This window comes from Suricata suricatta, chromosome 4 (assembly GCF_006229205.1).
Source record: "Suricata suricatta isolate VVHF042 chromosome 4, meerkat_22Aug2017_6uvM2_HiC, whole genome shotgun sequence".
Classification (NCBI taxonomy): Eukaryota; Metazoa; Chordata; class Mammalia; order Carnivora; family Herpestidae; genus Suricata; species Suricata suricatta.
Genome location: NC_043703.1, coordinates 126,734,655 through 126,751,166, shown reverse-complemented (window position 1 = coordinate 126,751,166; position 16,512 = coordinate 126,734,655). Strand labels below are relative to the sequence as shown.

Here is a 16,512-nt window from a genome sequence, read left to right as displayed (position 1 = left end):
CCTGAAATACTTTAAAAATGTCAACTGTAACTGCTTACATGTTATAAAACATTCAACTTGTTGTTTTATGTTTTTTTCCTAAACGTGTTAAGGCATTAATGTTTACCTTTAGGCTTTAGCAAATAGAGTGTAAATTGTAACTGTAATTCTGGAGTAATTTTATGTGCCCTTTGATCATGTGATCAGGGTTCTTTGCACTTACTAAAAGAAGTTTGTGTTTTTCTGATACTCTTTGAGTGCAATTTCATCAAGGAACCTAGAGAAGATATTTTTCCCTTTGACTTGTTGCAGTTTGATTTTCTACTTGGTATAAAGAAAGATTATATTGATCCAATAAGTTTGAAATTTCAGATTGATTGCTATGAATAGCTTTAAGTTTATTAAAACCTTCCCCAATAGTATTTAGATGCATGTTTATTTGTTTTATTTAAGGGGTCCACATGTTGTTAAGAAACACTTGCATTTATGTGTTTTACTTTGATTAAAACAGATTTCAAAGTGTTGGTCTGATCATTTGCTTTTGGATAAAAATAAACTAGTAGTTACATGGAGGTAAGTAGATACTGAGCATTTACAACATTAAATTTTTTTTCTTAAAATTATTGGCTTTTAGTTTAATGATACACTATGCAAACTAAGATGAACTTGTAGATTTAAATGAGTGTCTCTGGGAATTGACTTGCCCCATAGTCATTTTATAGATGGAATAAGATGAAATTTTCTGGATAAATTAAACCTAAGATTGGGTCTTTCCCTGAGTGGATTTGTATACATCCTACAATGCAATGTTTTCTGTGGGTGATTTTTCAGATGTCTAAAGCTTACAAAGTAAAAATAGATATTTTATACTATTTTATTTTTTCTTGCCAACTGGAAAAGCATATGGCAAATTCCGATTGTATCTAAGAAATAATTAGCATACATAAATGACACTTAAAAGTGCTAATTGATCATAATCTGACATTTTTTTAATCTTAAAAATTATCTTACATGAAACTTGGCATACTGGAAGTATCACTTTTGTTAAAGGTCTATAAATTGATTTCTCAAAGTAAAATGAATTTTTTGTTTAACAGAGACATTTGTAATCAAAATACTGCATCTGAGTTACCACCCTCAAAGCATCCCAAATTCCTTGTGCATTGGTTGTGATGTTTTCTCCTTCCTCTCTAGAGTTGTCTCTGTGGGAAGTTTGTCCTCCGTCCATTACGACCATGCCGTAGATACTCTACTTCAGGGAGTTCTAGGTATGTGGTATGTCTCCCTGTAAATAGACTTTTAACTGTGTGTTAAGGGACGTGTGTATGTATATGTTTTCCATGAATATGGGAATAGGTGCTTAAAATCTTTTTTGTTAAGGGGCACAGACACTGGAGATTTGCTGTAATATTTTTGGAGCATTATTTATTTGTAGGTAAAAATTTGTTATGATGCTCCTTTTAGTTCTTTTGTAGTTAGGTGGCATCCAAGGTGGTCAGCCTCCCTCCCTCATGTGTTACCTTCCGTTCTGTGGCAAATAGATGTCTGTTTAGGACTCAGCACATTATAACTTCAGAAGTATTTGTTTTATTTGATATTTATATTGTCTTTTAAGAGGGTTTATTTTACTGTATTTACAGAAATGTTTTATTAAGGGGAGAGGAGCTTTTAAAGCGGTATTTCTTGGGTTTAGAGGAAATTTCATCATTGTGAACATCTTGAAAGTTTTTTTTAACATCTTGAATTTTAAATGTTAAAGGGTAGATTACTTCTTCCTATTTTAAGTATTACTGTGGTTAAAAAATGTAGTTATCCATAAATGTTATTTTCTATTGCAGACATGTTTTAAAGCAAATCAGGGAAAGATGATGTGCAGGAATAAACTTGGGTGCTGAGATCTGAGTCAGCAGTGGAGAGGTAGAGGTTAGAGGTCTTAGAGACTCTTAACATTGGTCTAAGGAAGTGGATGTGCGAGAGCCAAGAAATATAAATATGTTTCCTATTTCTTTTACTTAGGTTGTCTCCTGGCAAAATTGCTGGAGCTGGCATTCTGTTTGTTGGTGGAGGTATTGGTGGCACTATCCTGTATGCAAAATGGGATTCCCATTTTCGGGAAAGTGTAGAGAAAACCATACCTTACTCAGATAAACTCTTTGAGATGGTTCTTGGTTCCCCACCATATCCTGTTCCATTGCCAAAGAAGCCGGTAAGAATTGTAAACAATATTTCGGTCTATCCTGTGGAATACTTGTAAAAGCATGTTGTTTTTATCTTGAAAATATATGTGTCATTTAGTAGAATTTTCCAGATTGTGTTTGTTAGTTTTCTTTACTATTAATCTGTAGAGTTGGATTTTTATCCCTTTGGAGTTCAGTGTTCTCATTTAGTACCCACCACATAGAAAATAATTGCATGGCTCACGAGGGTAAACGGAAGAGGCTGCTTGGGCAGAGATAACCGCGGCTGCCCTGTGGACGGAGAGTGTTCTCTGACAGCCAACACTGTTGCAGCTAGCAAGCTGTGACTTAGAACACTAAAAACACAAACATGACATAGAACTCAAGGGGTTATCGTTAGTACTGGCTCTTTTTAGACCACGAAACAAGAGTCAAAATTTTCAGCTACTTACTGATTGGTTGATAGGAACATCTTCCGGTACTTCTGGGACTTTGTGCATATTCAGAATATCAAACCCCCTCCCCCATCAGGCTTAAAAAGTTTTAAAACATCGTAAATATTCTTTATTCAAATAACTGCTTTGGAAAAAAATTTACAAAAGAGATCATGGATTTTTGCTGATTTTGCCTTGGGTGTTTATGCTGTGAGGCTGGACATGGCTGATCAGTAAGTACTTTCTTACAAATTGGGTGGATTTCTCTTTTCTAGTGTCTAGTGTAGTCTACAGACCAATCCTATAACAGAGTTAATATTTGGAAAAGCAAATGTCCTCTGACACCCTCCCCCAGCCCTATCATGCTTTTTCAAAATAGTCTTCCACCTCATTTATTTTTCCATATGAACTTGAAAACTGTGCTGTGTCTGCTGGCCGGGAGAGACCATTTTGCAGCTTCAGTAGTGAAGGAACGGTTCGGTGGATTCATCCTAAAATCTTTGGTCTATTTTAACCTGCATAACCTAGGAAAATAGTTGGGAGCAATTCTAGGAGCATGGAGACAGGCAGTTCAGAGTAGTGTTCTTTTCTTGCTCGACATCAAGTGTCATTCTTTGTACATGACTTTTCTGTCTCCGTAGTCATGGCCTCCCCTTATTCCACGTTAGCTATCTTGCTGAACATTTCCGCTTGGATTACATGGCAGGTCCATACTGCACCACCTCAAGAGTTCTACTCTTCCTGGTTTTCCTTTTTTTGTTAAAGATAGTGCCATGTTGTCACATAAGTTAGGGTAGAATTCTTGGATTTATCTTCATAGTTGCCTATATTTTGTTAACTATCCTATCTTGTCTAATCTCTGATATTAATTTTTTTCTTGCATTACTACTGTCCTTATCCCATTTTTGACCTTTATCACTTCATCTCCAAGTTAGACCTGTTTGTGCCCCCAACCCTTTCTTCCCAGTCTTCACCTCTGAGATCTCTCCCCCCATAATAACCTAGGCCTTCCTCAGATCAGTGTCATAGAATCTTCTAAAATAAATGCTATCACATTTTCATGATATTTTCATGATACCACTTAATCAGCAAGTTTATACATTTCTTATCATTGAAAGACAGAGACCGTAGAATGTAAACACTAGAGAGTTTCAAAATTGTTTCATGTCCTGACTAAGGAGAGTAGAACCAGGAGTGGTTAAAAGTGAGCCCAGGAGCTGCCCATTGGTTCCCTTATTTTTCCGAAGTTTATGGTTTTTTGCTGGTGTTTAGGTTGATATTTAACACATTTGGCAGTCTGGCTCTTACTTACGTTTCCAGCCTTATCTCTCAATCGTCCTGCACATAAATTCTTAGCTTCATGCCAGTTTACCTTACAGATATGCCTTGTGCTTTCCACTCATTTATTCAGCAAATGTCCATCAAGTGATTGTTATGTACCAGGCAGTGTTTCAAGGGCCTGCTTTAAAGCAGAGGGCTAAACAAAGCTCCTTTCCAGGTGCATGGTTTTTCCCTTGGCGGTCTTGTACCCAGAGTGACTCCCTTTCTTTTGCCTACTAATGTCTCTTTAAGACCTACATCCTTCACTGCACACACCAAAGTGTATTTTCTCACTTCTGAAGTACAGTAGCAGTTAGTGTTGTTGTTTTTCACATTTTTATTATTTATTCATTCTCTACTCACCTATTATTACCAACTTGTTGCTCTTAGAAACTTCATTTTACACTTTATTTCATGATAATCTTTTTTTGTGTCAAAATGGTTATTTATGCATAGATCATAAATATTGAGAGAAGACAAACTTAAAATCTTTTTGATGGACATGGAATAAGACCTGCCTAAACGGAGACAAATATTATGTTCCTCATGGGACTTAATATCATAAAAATGTCATTTTTCTCTAATATATGCATTTCTCTCAAATTTCCCTTAAATATGTATAGAAATTAGAAATGACATTTGTATAACCATGTATACATACTGTTATACACATACATCTAATAAGAATTCTAATGGATTTTTCTAGAGGTTGAAGAATCAGATGATTTTAACGTTCACGTGAAAGGATTAAATAATGTACAAAACTAGCCAAGAACATTTCAGAACAGTGTTGGGGTGGGGAGGGATCAGAGGACACTTGCTTTTTCTAGGTAATTGGACTTTGTTATAATCCTACTTCAATAGAATAGTAGGGTTTTGACACAGGATTGGAAATAAGAGAAATAGAAAAACTTAGTCTGGAAATAGATCTTATTTATACACAGACACATGCACATACACATTTATGGTAAGAGTGTGAATTGCTAGATCCTTCTGTGAAAGTGATTTGTTAATATCTTCTAGAAATATACAACCTCTTTGACCCAGCACTTTCTCTTTTGGCAAACTGTCCCACAGAGACCACGCTATAGTACTTTTCAGTTACATGGACATGGATGTTTAACAACAACAACAACAACAACAAAGCAGGAAACAACTTGATTGTCCCCAAATAGGAGAATAGTTGACCAAATTGTGGGTTTTGCAACTACATTAAGATATGCAATTAAATTAGAATATTATGCAACCAAAAATAATTTCTGGTCCTGGAAGAGACTGTCCATGGTACATTATTAACTGAGTTACATGGTAATTTGTATAAATAACCCTGTTTTAGTTTGTTTAAAAAATGAAAAATCGTATATGTATATATACCTGAGCTTATGCTCACGGGTGGAAAGATAGATTTCAGGCTCTTGGCAGTGGCTGCCTGAGAGTGCTGGAAGGGGAGGGCAGAAAAGGCAAAATAAAACCATTAATATGTCTTGGTATCAGTTTGCTTGTTACAGTGAGCATGTATTTCATGATTTAAATGATAAAAATTTAATAGAAAATGCATATATTTCAAATTTCTGATAGTGACAGAGTTCAGAACTATTTTTATTATATTTGAGTTGTCATCTTAGAGATATCTGAGCCCCATTGTCCAGTTCTGGCAAAAAGTGGCATGCTATAGGAGGTAAATGAAAATATTTCTGTTACTCAGTAATTTTTGCCAGTATATCATCTGGCAGTCTTATTAATGATAGGGCCTTAAACTTAAGGCAGATAGTAACTGAGAAAGAGAAAAGTGGGTATTAAAATCGGATGGATGCAGTTGCATCCATCTAGGAGATTAAAGAAACAAACTTGCAGTTTTACTCTGAACCTCTGAAAATTATTTGTTTCTAATTGAATGTATACACAAGACAACAAAATTTGATTTCGAAAGCAGATGGAAATGGTCTTCTCAATGTTGTGCATGAAAAAGAAATGGTGTTTAAAGGGAAGGTTCTGCATCATGTACTTCATTAGTTGGCCTAAGAAAAGCCTTTGTTACTACTAAAATGTGGGCCGGTCATTTGGAGTGACGTTTTGGGGGCTGCATTTTTCTAGAATGATGGCTTCTCTTTCCTTACTGTGGTTAATAAAATACATTATTTTGAAAGTGTTAACTTTATATGAAAAGCCTGAAAGATTGACTTTTGTCATAATACAAGTTACAGCATGCTGCCTTTTTAAAAAAAAATCGTATTATATCTGAAATGTTACATGTGTTTTATTTCCAAGATTCAGTCTGGTCCACTAAAAATCTCTAGTGTATCAGAGGTAATGAAAGAATCTGAACAGCCTGCCTCACCAGTCCAAAAACAGAAGGGAGACACTCCAGCTCTAACAACAGGTACTTACATTTAGAATCTTTTTTTTAATTATGGGTAAATGAATTGTTTTAATGTATTTGTAGTCGGGTCAAGAGGGGGCCACCACCCCGTGCCTAGTTCTCACCCTGGGGGAGGAGTGTTCATTCACGCTGGTCATTTCGGTACTTGGTTTAGGAGCTGAGTGGGATATGGCATTGGACTTCATTGTGAGGAGCTACTGGAGGGAGGATAATGGCACAAATTGTCTTGCCCGCAACACTTTCTTTTTCTTTTTAATATTTACTTACTTTGAGAAAGTGTTGTGCAAGTGGGGGAAGGGCAGAGAGAGGGAGAGAGAATCCTAAGTAGGTTCCTTGTTCAGCATGGAGCCTCACTAGGGGCTCAATCTCACGACTGTGAGATCATGACCTGAGTCATGATGCTTAACCAACTGCACCACCCAGGCGCCCCAATGCTTTTCCTTTTATATTTTCCCCCTCTGATTCCTAGCCTTTTCCCCTCTTTGAATTTTAAGATTTATTCTCTTTTCTCACCTCTTTTTTCTACCTCTTTACCATTTCTTTCTCCTCACAGTGATGAAAGTGTCTTGGTCTACCTGTGGTCTGGGGGTTATTTTTTCCTTCATGTTTTACCAGTAATTTATAGCACTCGTAACTCTAACCTCAGCACTGTGTTCTCCTTAGTCACTTCTGTCCTTGATTAAACTACTTGACTTTGTTTTATTCAGCAAATATTCACTAATTGTCTAGTATATGCCAAACATTCTTCTAGGCACTAGGGTTATAGCAGTGAATAAAACAGTAAAAATAAACACACACAAACTCTGCAAATATTCCTTAGTGGGATGAGGGCAAGAAGATCATATATAACTATATGTGGAGCATGTATGATGTCAGAAGGGATGTGTTGGGGGAATATTGCAGGTTAAAGTGGAGTGGGCAAAGACTAGAAAGAGATGAGGGAATAAGACACGTATAAAAGGCCGGCGGGAGAAAAGCGTCCCACACAGAGGGATTAGCTAGCTAGTGCGAAGGCTTGGTGTGCTTGACTCGTAAGGAGCATATGAAGCTGGAGTGGAGAAGAGAGCAGTAGCAAATGAGGTCGAGAGGAAGCAGAAAACCTCTGTGGTAATCTTTGGAGGCTGTTGTGAGAATTTTGGTTCATATTCTTAGTGTGATGGGAAGGTGTTGGGGGAGGTTCTGAGCCAGGGTATTGATGCCTGACTTTTATTTTAATAAGATCAGTGGCTCTGGTAGAGAATAGATAAAGGGATCAAAAGCAACGCACAGAAACCAGTTAATAGGCTTTGTGATAATCCAGCTTTATCTCTTAATGGAGCTTTCAGTTTATTTTTTCCTCTATTTTGTTCCTCTTTTTTCCCCCCCTGCCTTTCACCTCTAGAGTTACTCATTTTCTCTTCCAACACTTGTTTAGAAGCTCTTGAATTTCTTCAGCCTTCCTTCTTTTTGTGTTTAGAACTGTCATCCTGTTCTTGCTCACACCTCTTCTCTCATCTCTACCACTGGTAAAAAATATTTTTTGGTTACTTTTGTCTGCCTTCTTCATTATAGGCCCTTTTCTACTTCGTTACTACTTTTCCTTGTTATGTAAATCATATGCACACTTCTTAGAGTTTAAGATTTAATACCGTTTAGTACTGTTATTGGAAGCCTTGCCTGAGAATGGTGATGGCTAAAATGTAAGCAGGCCCTTAGAAGGCTCCATTCTCTGGTGTGTCTCCTGCCCTTGTCCGTCTCATGTGGGGTTGTGTGTATAGGGGAAAGTGCCCCCGTCTGCCTGCGTGTTTGGGTAGTGGCAGCACATGGATTTGTGTCTGTAAGAAGTCAGATGTGAAGTGGGTGCTAATAGTAGTAGATTCCTGTGTGCTTTTGTGTTAACCCAAGAAACTATAAATACCATGAGTAACATATATTTGTAGGACCCACAGCGGCAGCTCACATTATTTCTGCAGCAGGTGATACACTGTCGGTCCCAGCCCCTGCAGTTCAGCACGAGGAATCTATAAAAACTGATCAACCTGGAATTGAAGGAAAATCCAAGCCTACAGCTTCAGGTAGTTTATATATATTTGTGGTTTTATAATGATTTGCTCATCAGAACTGTTAAATGCCTAGGCAACCTTTAGACAGTATGTAAGTACCCAAATATACTGGTTTTATGTACAGTCTTGCTCAGGGAATTTTTTAAACTTCAGAGTCTGAATAAGTCTTTGAAAGCAGCAGGTTTAAGAGCCGACCCCTTATTTCTTCATGTCAGAATCATTGATGATGTGGTTTTAGAATCCTAATAACAAAATGCCCTCCATTGACAGAGCTGTCATGTACAGTGGTATTTTTATGCCCCTGTGAACAGTGAATTATGCGCTGAAATTTGATTTCCTCTTATTTACATTTGCTGCAAGAGGAAGCATCCTCAGCTTCTGTACGGGAGCGACCACCCGAGGAAGTTGCAGCTCGCCTTGCACAGCAGGAAAAGCAAGAACAAGTTAAGATTGAGTGTATGTAAACCAGACGGCTTCTTAAGGACTTCGCGTCATCTCCATCGTTGCTCCCCTTCAGTCATCGACACGTTTCTCTCCTAGTTCGGTTTCTTTAGTGGCATTTCTCTGCGCACCACCTGTATTTCATCATTCGTATTCTTTCCATTTAAATGTCTTTACCTAGGTGAAAAAGGCATTCTTAGTGTACAGTTGGAGAAAATTCCAAGTAATACTTTCTCCATTTGTGTTTACTAGGGTTAGTGCCAAAAAGTCTTTGTATTCTGGGGAACAGAAATTGTTTATGTTTGGGCAACTTGCCAAAGAGTCTTAAGTTTTGACTTTATGTTGAATTTTTTTGACAGTTCTAGAAAAAGATGTTAGATACCTGAAAATGTATTTTCCTCTCCTACACAAGGCATAGGGAACATAATTTATTTTACTGTGCTGCAATATAGTGATGTCTCTGGAGGTGAAGGGGATATGTAGTTTTGCCAGATTGAGAGATGTTTGGTTTAAAGTCTCAATGGCAGCTGTTTATAGTTTTTATTTATCTCTTCCCATCACTCATTTCTGCTTGTCTGTCTTGAGTGCTTCCTATTTCCCTTCTAATGCATTGGTTCTGCCCTATACTGAGGAGGCAGGTTTGTTCAGATTTGTGTAAAGAGTAGAAGGGGCAGAGGAGCATAGGGGTTTGGCTGCTTGGATTTTGGGTGTTTTGTTTTTTTGTTTTTTGTTTTTTTGCATTCTTCTGAGTTCTTGGCCATGGTTCCAAATACTTGAAAATAAAGACTCCTAAATAAGTGAAATAGTTCTATACTTTTCTCCCACTTCCTAATTTTTCCTGAATTCTCTACTACGTCATATCAAGATTATTTCTTTTATTCATATTTTTATACTTTTCACTTTTCCTTTTTTATTATATGGACTAAGTTATAAATCTGAGACGGTGATGTTTGTTCTTTCGTCATGCTCTTTGTTGTTCAGTTCTTAGCTTTCATTTCTGGCAAAGTGGAAATTTTAAGTATTTTGTCTATTTATACGTTTTCTCCAAGCTTTCCTTTAAAAATGTATGCGTTTGTAATTTTTATCAAGAATCAGAGCACACAAAATCAAGTGGAACTACATCGAACTATAAAAGCTTTTGTACAGCAGAAGAAACAACTAACAAAACGAAAAAGCATAGGAGAAAATATTTGCAAACCGTGTGTCTGATAAGGAATTGATACCCACCATATATACGGAACTCCTATAACTCGATAGCAAAAAACCCCCACAAAACAGCAACAAAAAAGAATCAAAGTACAGTGGACAGACAGACTCCTGAAGAAGACGTGGAGCCTGTGGGCCGCTTCGAAGTAGTTTATGTTATTTGTGCTTACATGTGCCCTGCTAATTCATGCATGTTCCCTCCCTGCCTCTTTCTGTATCCGTGTCCTCAGAACCTCAACTTCACTTTAGTATTTTGTATTTTCTTGTCAGTACCTTTCTTCTTCTGTCTTTGTTGCAGAGGTATCACAGGTGGTTCTTAGGTTCCGTTTATTTAGCCTATGCTGCTTTTGTGCACAACCACCTTCTGTTTTTGTCTTTTTTTTGTCTTTTAATTTATTTTTGAGAGACCGCATGAGCAGGGAAGGGTCAGAGAGAGAGGGAGATACAGAATCCGAAGCAGGCTCCCGGCTCTAAGCTAGCTGTGAGCACAGAGCCCGACGCAGGGCTCGAACCCACGAACCATGAGATCATGACCTGAGCTGAAGCTGGACACTTAATCAGCTGAGCCACCCAGGCGCCCCATCCTTCTGGTTTTGTCTTAACTGCCAAATATATTTTGCCTTTTTAAAAATCATGTTACCTGATATAAATTACTCTTCTCACTGACTTTCTTCAGTTGAATCATTTTGCCATTTTAGTATTAGATCTAAAATCATCCCTTGCTTTATTTTTTTAAAATTATGATTCTTTTTGATGTCTGAAGCAGCGAATAGACAGGATTTTAATAGGTTGTAGCATCTTGAACACTAGTGTCTGGCTATTTCCCGAATTCTTTTGTAGCAAAACACTTTTCCATTACCACACCGCCTCTTCTTTTTTGTTTGCATGTTTTCATGTCTTTTTCGTTCTCTTGTGTGTCTGTCATGTATGTATGTGTGTGTATATTATGTATATGTACATACACACGTGTATATGTACATATACATAATATATATACACATAACTTGCTGTAAGTATCCTTTCCTGCTAAGGAAATGAAATGGGTACCTCTTTTTCCCTGTGGTTCTATATGATCATTATTTAAACTCAAAAATGCTGGTGGTTATGCTAAATATATAGCCTCTGATAGCTAGAAGCTAGATATCATGTCCTAAACCTTGTTCTTCCGATTTGAAGTATATGCTATCTGCCTTTAAGCATTTTCTTTAAAAAACCCAGAACACTTATTTTGAAAAAACTCAGTTATACATCAAAGTAAAAATATTATAATGAACCCCCATAGGTGTGTCCACCAGATTTGATAATTACTAATATTTTACCATACTTTCAAATGAAATTGATTCTCTAAGTCTATATATATATATATATTTTTAACATTTTTGGGCAAAACCGCGGAAAGCAGAATAGGAGAGGCAGGGAAGTTTAAAGTTACTTAGGAAGGAGGGGTTTGTTTTCTGACTGCTTCTGTGTTTCAGCTGTAGCTAAGAGCTTAGAAGATGCTCTGAGCCAGACTGCTCGCGTCACGCAGCAGGCCATCATAGCCCAGAACGCCGCGGTGCAGGCCGTCAGCGCACACGCCAGCGTGCTGAAGGCAGCCATGGACAATTCCGAGGTGAGCCAGAGGATGAGCAGACGTGTGGGAGTTAAGACTGAGTCTTCTACTCGGGGCTTTCTCTCACTTAAGTGAAGACCGTCTAGGGTATTATTTTTAAATAAACAAGTCAGGAAAAAACCTTTAAGTGTTGTTTTTAACGTATTTTATATAATTCTTTAATGTCACAGCAATGATATGGTATAAGAATTAGTTCAGATTTTTTGCTTTCATATATTAATAGTGCTTGAATTTGTAGTGGTTTTTTTTTTTTGCTTTAAAATTGCCAACCATCTTTTAAAATAAACTTTTTATTTTGAGATATTTTTAGATCGATGCGCAACTGTAAGAAATAGTACAGAGATCCCATGTACCCCAAAACATCAGCTATTTTATTATTAAATTTTTTTTAAATGTTTATTTTTGAGAGAGTCAGAATATGAACAGGGGAGGGTCGGAGAGAGAGGGAGACAGAATCTGAAGGAGGCTTCAGGCTCTGAGCTGTCAGTGCAGAGCCTGACTCGGGGCTCGAACTCACAAACTGCGAGATCATGACCTGAGCTGAAGTCAGGATGCTTAACTGACTGAGCCACCCAGGCACCCCGAACACCAGCTATTTTAAATGCTTAAGCTGATTATTTAACTTACATTGAACACTTCAGAGAATAAAGTAATTAACATTGATTTAAAAATATAATACTGAGACTTAATAAATTTCTTTTATAATTACACTCAGTTATTCACTATATAAAAATGTATCTTGACACCAAGTTATTTAATGGGTAAGAATAAATTCATAAATTTTGATCTCAGGATCATGTACGATCAGTGAAGTTTCTTTGCCACTAGAACTGTGTGCCCCCCCCCTTTTTTTTAAAGAACTGTGCATTTTAAAAAATTTAAACACACTTCACATTAATTTATTCCTATGTATGTACATCACAAAAAAATTAAATTAGAGCCCTGATGTAAACAGCCAGAAATTACAACCTTTAAAACTTAAAAGAAAATTCTGGTGTATTCAAAGTCCAAGAAAAAAATTTTAATTTCAGTCAGAATTCAGTTAGGAAAGTGGAAACCACACAGAGAGTGCTTAATATTTCAGTTATACAGGTGTGGGAAGGCTAGACGTATGATAATCAGGAAGCTGGGTTTGAACCCAAGTGTGCTGGTATCTTTCAGAAGGACACTGACTAGAAGCTTTAAATGTCCATGCTGTTTACTTTGGTGGAAGGCTTACAGAAGAGGGTGTTTCCTCCTCACAGTGAGCACATAATACATAGTACATGTGGATTAGTAATATGAAATCTATTGAAGTTGAAATCAAGATTTTACAACTAACAGACATTTTATAGTATTGGTTAACTAGATTACAGAGTATTAGTTGGTATTACAAAATAATCAGAAACATGTATGAACACAAGTTTTAAAATGTTAAAAATGGACTCCAACTTCTGTTTTGTCCAGTAAAAAGCCCAAGGGCTCTCATAACATGTGCTGAATTACTTCCTCAGAGCAGTGTTTGGGAACCGTTGGACTTGGCTTGATGATAGGGGAATCTGGTACCTGTTCTACAGAGCAGCTATGCTTGGCCCTCTGTAAGAGTTTTTAAGACTTTTGTGTATACATATATATAAAGTTAACATTTTATGAAATTCAGCCTAAGGGGGAGTGGGTTTGACAATAATTTATTTGAACTTTACAAATTACAGAGGGTATTTAGGATGTTTTGGAGGAATAAGGACTCTACAAGTATGTAAACTTTCTGCTTATGCTTAACGTGTGATTTTGGTAGACCTGTAATGAAGAAAATTTTAAGTATTGGTGCTTCATCACAGGATAATTTAATCAACAAATAATATATGGAGTTGCTTTTCTTATTAACCTTTTCTGCTTCATACCTCCTTTTGAGAATCTAATAAAAGTATCATCTCTTCTTAGAAAATGCTAATATGCACTAGAACACAGTCTTTTACAGTTTTGGTGGTTGCTGTTGGTAAGGGGTGATGGACTTTGATCCTAACCATGAACCTTAGATTAGAGATCCTGCTCTGATGAAATATTGTATATAGTTTTTACCACTGAATTTAATGTCCTTCATTCTAAATTCAGCCACGCTGGCATATTCTAGGTCAGTAATAGCAGTTATTCACGTTTGCATAATCATATAACGTTTTGTTCAGGTTGCAGGTGAGAAGAAGGCGGCTCAGTGGCGCACGGTGGAGGGTGCCTTGAAGGAGCGCAGAAAGGCAGTCGATGAGGCTGCTGATGCCCTTCTCAAAGCCAAGTAATTACTCACGGACTTTAACAAGTAATTAGGGCCCCCTGGTGGCTTTCTCTGGGCTGTCTGTGGAGAAAGGAGGCAGAGAAACCCTTCCTTCCCTTCACCTGTCCTTGATCTGTATTGGTATCAGGAACACAGAGGCTTAAAAAGGAAAGAGGGAATAAAATTTAATTAGGCCAAAGTAAATTTATCAGTGACCTATATAATGGGTTTTGTATAAAAAGCAGTTTTTCTTTGGGTTATTTCTTGGGTGATGTAGCGCTACAGATTTACTGAGAGTCTGCCATAATTTCAAGATTTTTCAGGGGTGGTTTGGGCAGTTTTTTTCAGAATTTTGAGAGTATGTCACAATCTCTTCGCTTTAACTATCGAAAGTAGGAAGTAGTAGGTCTCTAGTAGGTCTAATTTTATGTCACCCTGAGCTTGATATTTGGAAGTTGGCTAAAACTAGGATCAAGCATTCCAAGTCTACAATCAGCCTCTGATGATGGAAACCTACATTTGACAAAAGGTTCTCATGAACATTTTGGGATCATTATCATTCAAAACTATGGTGTCATTTTGAATAAAATATTATCAAAGGAGAAAGAGAAGCCTCTGGTAAAGCCAGCATATCTTTTAGGAGATTTAAGACATTCTGCTCACATTGCTGGACCGGGAGCCGGGGCCCTTGAGTTCTGTGTGTTGTGGTGGGTAGGCCACAGTCCCTCCAGTTTGCGAACCATTCTGAATCGCGAGAGCTCCGTGAGACCCGGCGGTTTGCTCAGTGAGCTCTTTGGCCTCCTCCCTTGCTGTTGCCTTCCTTCGGCTCTCATTGGCAGGGGCATCAGCCTAATCCCTGCAAAAGCTGCTGTTGAGTGAGTGCACTTGAAGTGGCAGGCCCTGCGCCAGGGACTTCTCGTTAATTACCTCTAATCCCCTCACAAAGGTGAGCAACACAGGAGAGGCTGATCCTGCAGTGGACCCAGCTTTGCCTGCTTCTGAAGCCTGTGTGTTTCCCTCCACACCACGCTGCCTCTCTGGTTCACCTTAGTAAATCTGGCTTCTGACCAAGCTGTTTCCAGTTGTTTGTAAGGAAAGCTTCTTTGCCTATATTTACTGTGAAAATGCATTCAGGATTTTTTTTTTCAAATCTTTTACATAGACTTTTAACAGATAGGCTTTATATTGACATCACACTCTTTGATAAAGTTCACAAGAAATAATACTAAATCTTTGTTATGCTTTATTGGGTTCCAGAGAAGAGCTAGAGAAGATGAAAAGTGTAATTGAAAATGCAAAGAAAGAAGAGGTTGCTGGGGCCAAATCTCATATCACTGCTGCGGAAGGGAAACTTCACAACATGATAGTTGATCTGGATAACGTGGTCCAAAAGGTGGCTTCTTAGGTCTTTCACAGCATTTAAGCATTTTTAAATATAATTCTTTCGTCAAAGGATTTGAAGAAATCAGGAAAATAATAAGATTGCTCTCTTTCTCCCTATTCCCCTATAAAGAATACTAGTTGTTACTAATTTTAAAACTTATATTGGATACAAAGTGGATTATCCACTATAGTGATATTTTTTATAATAGGTAGCATTTTTGATCATGGTATTAAATGAAAATTTTCCGATCTTCTGTTTTCACTTATGTAGTCTATGTGGGTAGTTTCCTGTGACCCAGAGAAAGAGTGACACGGGGACAGTGAGTTGGGAAGGAGCCTGTCCATGGTATTTGAATAGACTTAGAAGGCTTATGTTCCTTTTTCTGAGCTTGAGCTTTCCCTCTGTATTTTATATATTCCCAGCCATTGTATAAATATGTAAATATAATTTCTCTTTCTTTGGGTGCTTATGGTACTTTGTCTCCACTTTAACCACATACACCTTGAATTTGTTCAGGTCCAAGCAGCTCAGTCAGAGGCTAAAGTTGTGTCTCAGTATCATGAGCTCGTGGTCCAAGCCCGGGATGACTTTAAACGAGAACTGGACAGTATTACTCCAGAAGTCTTGCCAGGGTGGAAAGGGATGAGTAAGTACAAGTGAATTGTTGGTACTTTTTTATAACTTTTAAAAAAGTATATTCATCTTGAGTGAGAATGAGTGGGGCAGGGCCAGAGAGAGTCTCAAGCGGGCCCCTGGCTGTTGCACAGAGCCTGGTGCAGGGCTCGGACTCACAAATTGTGAGATCATGACGTAAGCCAAAACCAAGTGTTGGGGATGTTCAGCCGACTGAGCCATTCATGGACCTCACTGTTTCTGTTTTTTAACAGCTGATTAACTAAACTTGCTTCAGCCCCATTCATCTAATCCACACGTCTCTGGTATACATATCTCATGTGGTGTACAGTGTCGTGCTTTCCACATTGTATTTCCGTCACAGCCATGGTAGGTGACAGTACTCCCATGGCTTTAGTCATGGTGGACACAAGTTCCAGCCAGTGTTTAATTCCATAATCCATGATTCTGCTACTCAGAAAAAAAAAAAAGTTTAGGATCCAGGTGAGTGAGAGTGACATTATAACCTTAAATCTGTTAGAATATTATATATATATGTAAAATTACTCAAAGCTTTTGGGACTTTTTAAAGATTAGTAATGTAAGGCACACCTTATGACTGCTGTGTGACAACATTATGGTTGAAAACTCACATGGGGAAAAGGACATCCATCATCTGT

At 37.7% G+C, this 16,512-nt stretch overlaps 1 protein-coding gene across 6 annotated transcripts in view; it reads left to right on the top strand.

Annotated features, from left to right (window-relative positions):
• Positions 1 to 16,512, top strand: part of IMMT (inner membrane mitochondrial protein) — a 36,924-nt gene that overhangs the window by 10,725 nt on the left and 9,687 nt on the right. Inside the window, exons 2-10 of one of the 6 annotated variants that reach the window (XM_029937737.1) lie at positions 1,174 to 1,247; positions 1,996 to 2,185; positions 6,179 to 6,290; positions 8,210 to 8,344; positions 8,693 to 8,788; positions 11,455 to 11,591; positions 13,754 to 13,857; positions 15,094 to 15,229; positions 15,737 to 15,866. In XM_029937737.1, coding sequence (XP_029793597.1) covers positions 1,174 to 1,247; positions 1,996 to 2,185; positions 6,179 to 6,290; positions 8,210 to 8,344; positions 8,693 to 8,788; positions 11,455 to 11,591; positions 13,754 to 13,857; positions 15,094 to 15,229; positions 15,737 to 15,866 — 1,114 coding nt within the window. The remainder of the gene's footprint in view (positions 1 to 1,173; positions 1,248 to 1,995; positions 2,186 to 6,178; positions 6,291 to 8,209; positions 8,345 to 8,692; positions 8,789 to 11,454; positions 11,592 to 13,753; positions 13,858 to 15,093; positions 15,230 to 15,736; positions 15,867 to 16,512) is intronic. The other 5 variants (XM_029937739.1, XM_029937738.1, XM_029937741.1 and 2 more) reach the window with 5 other exon arrangements.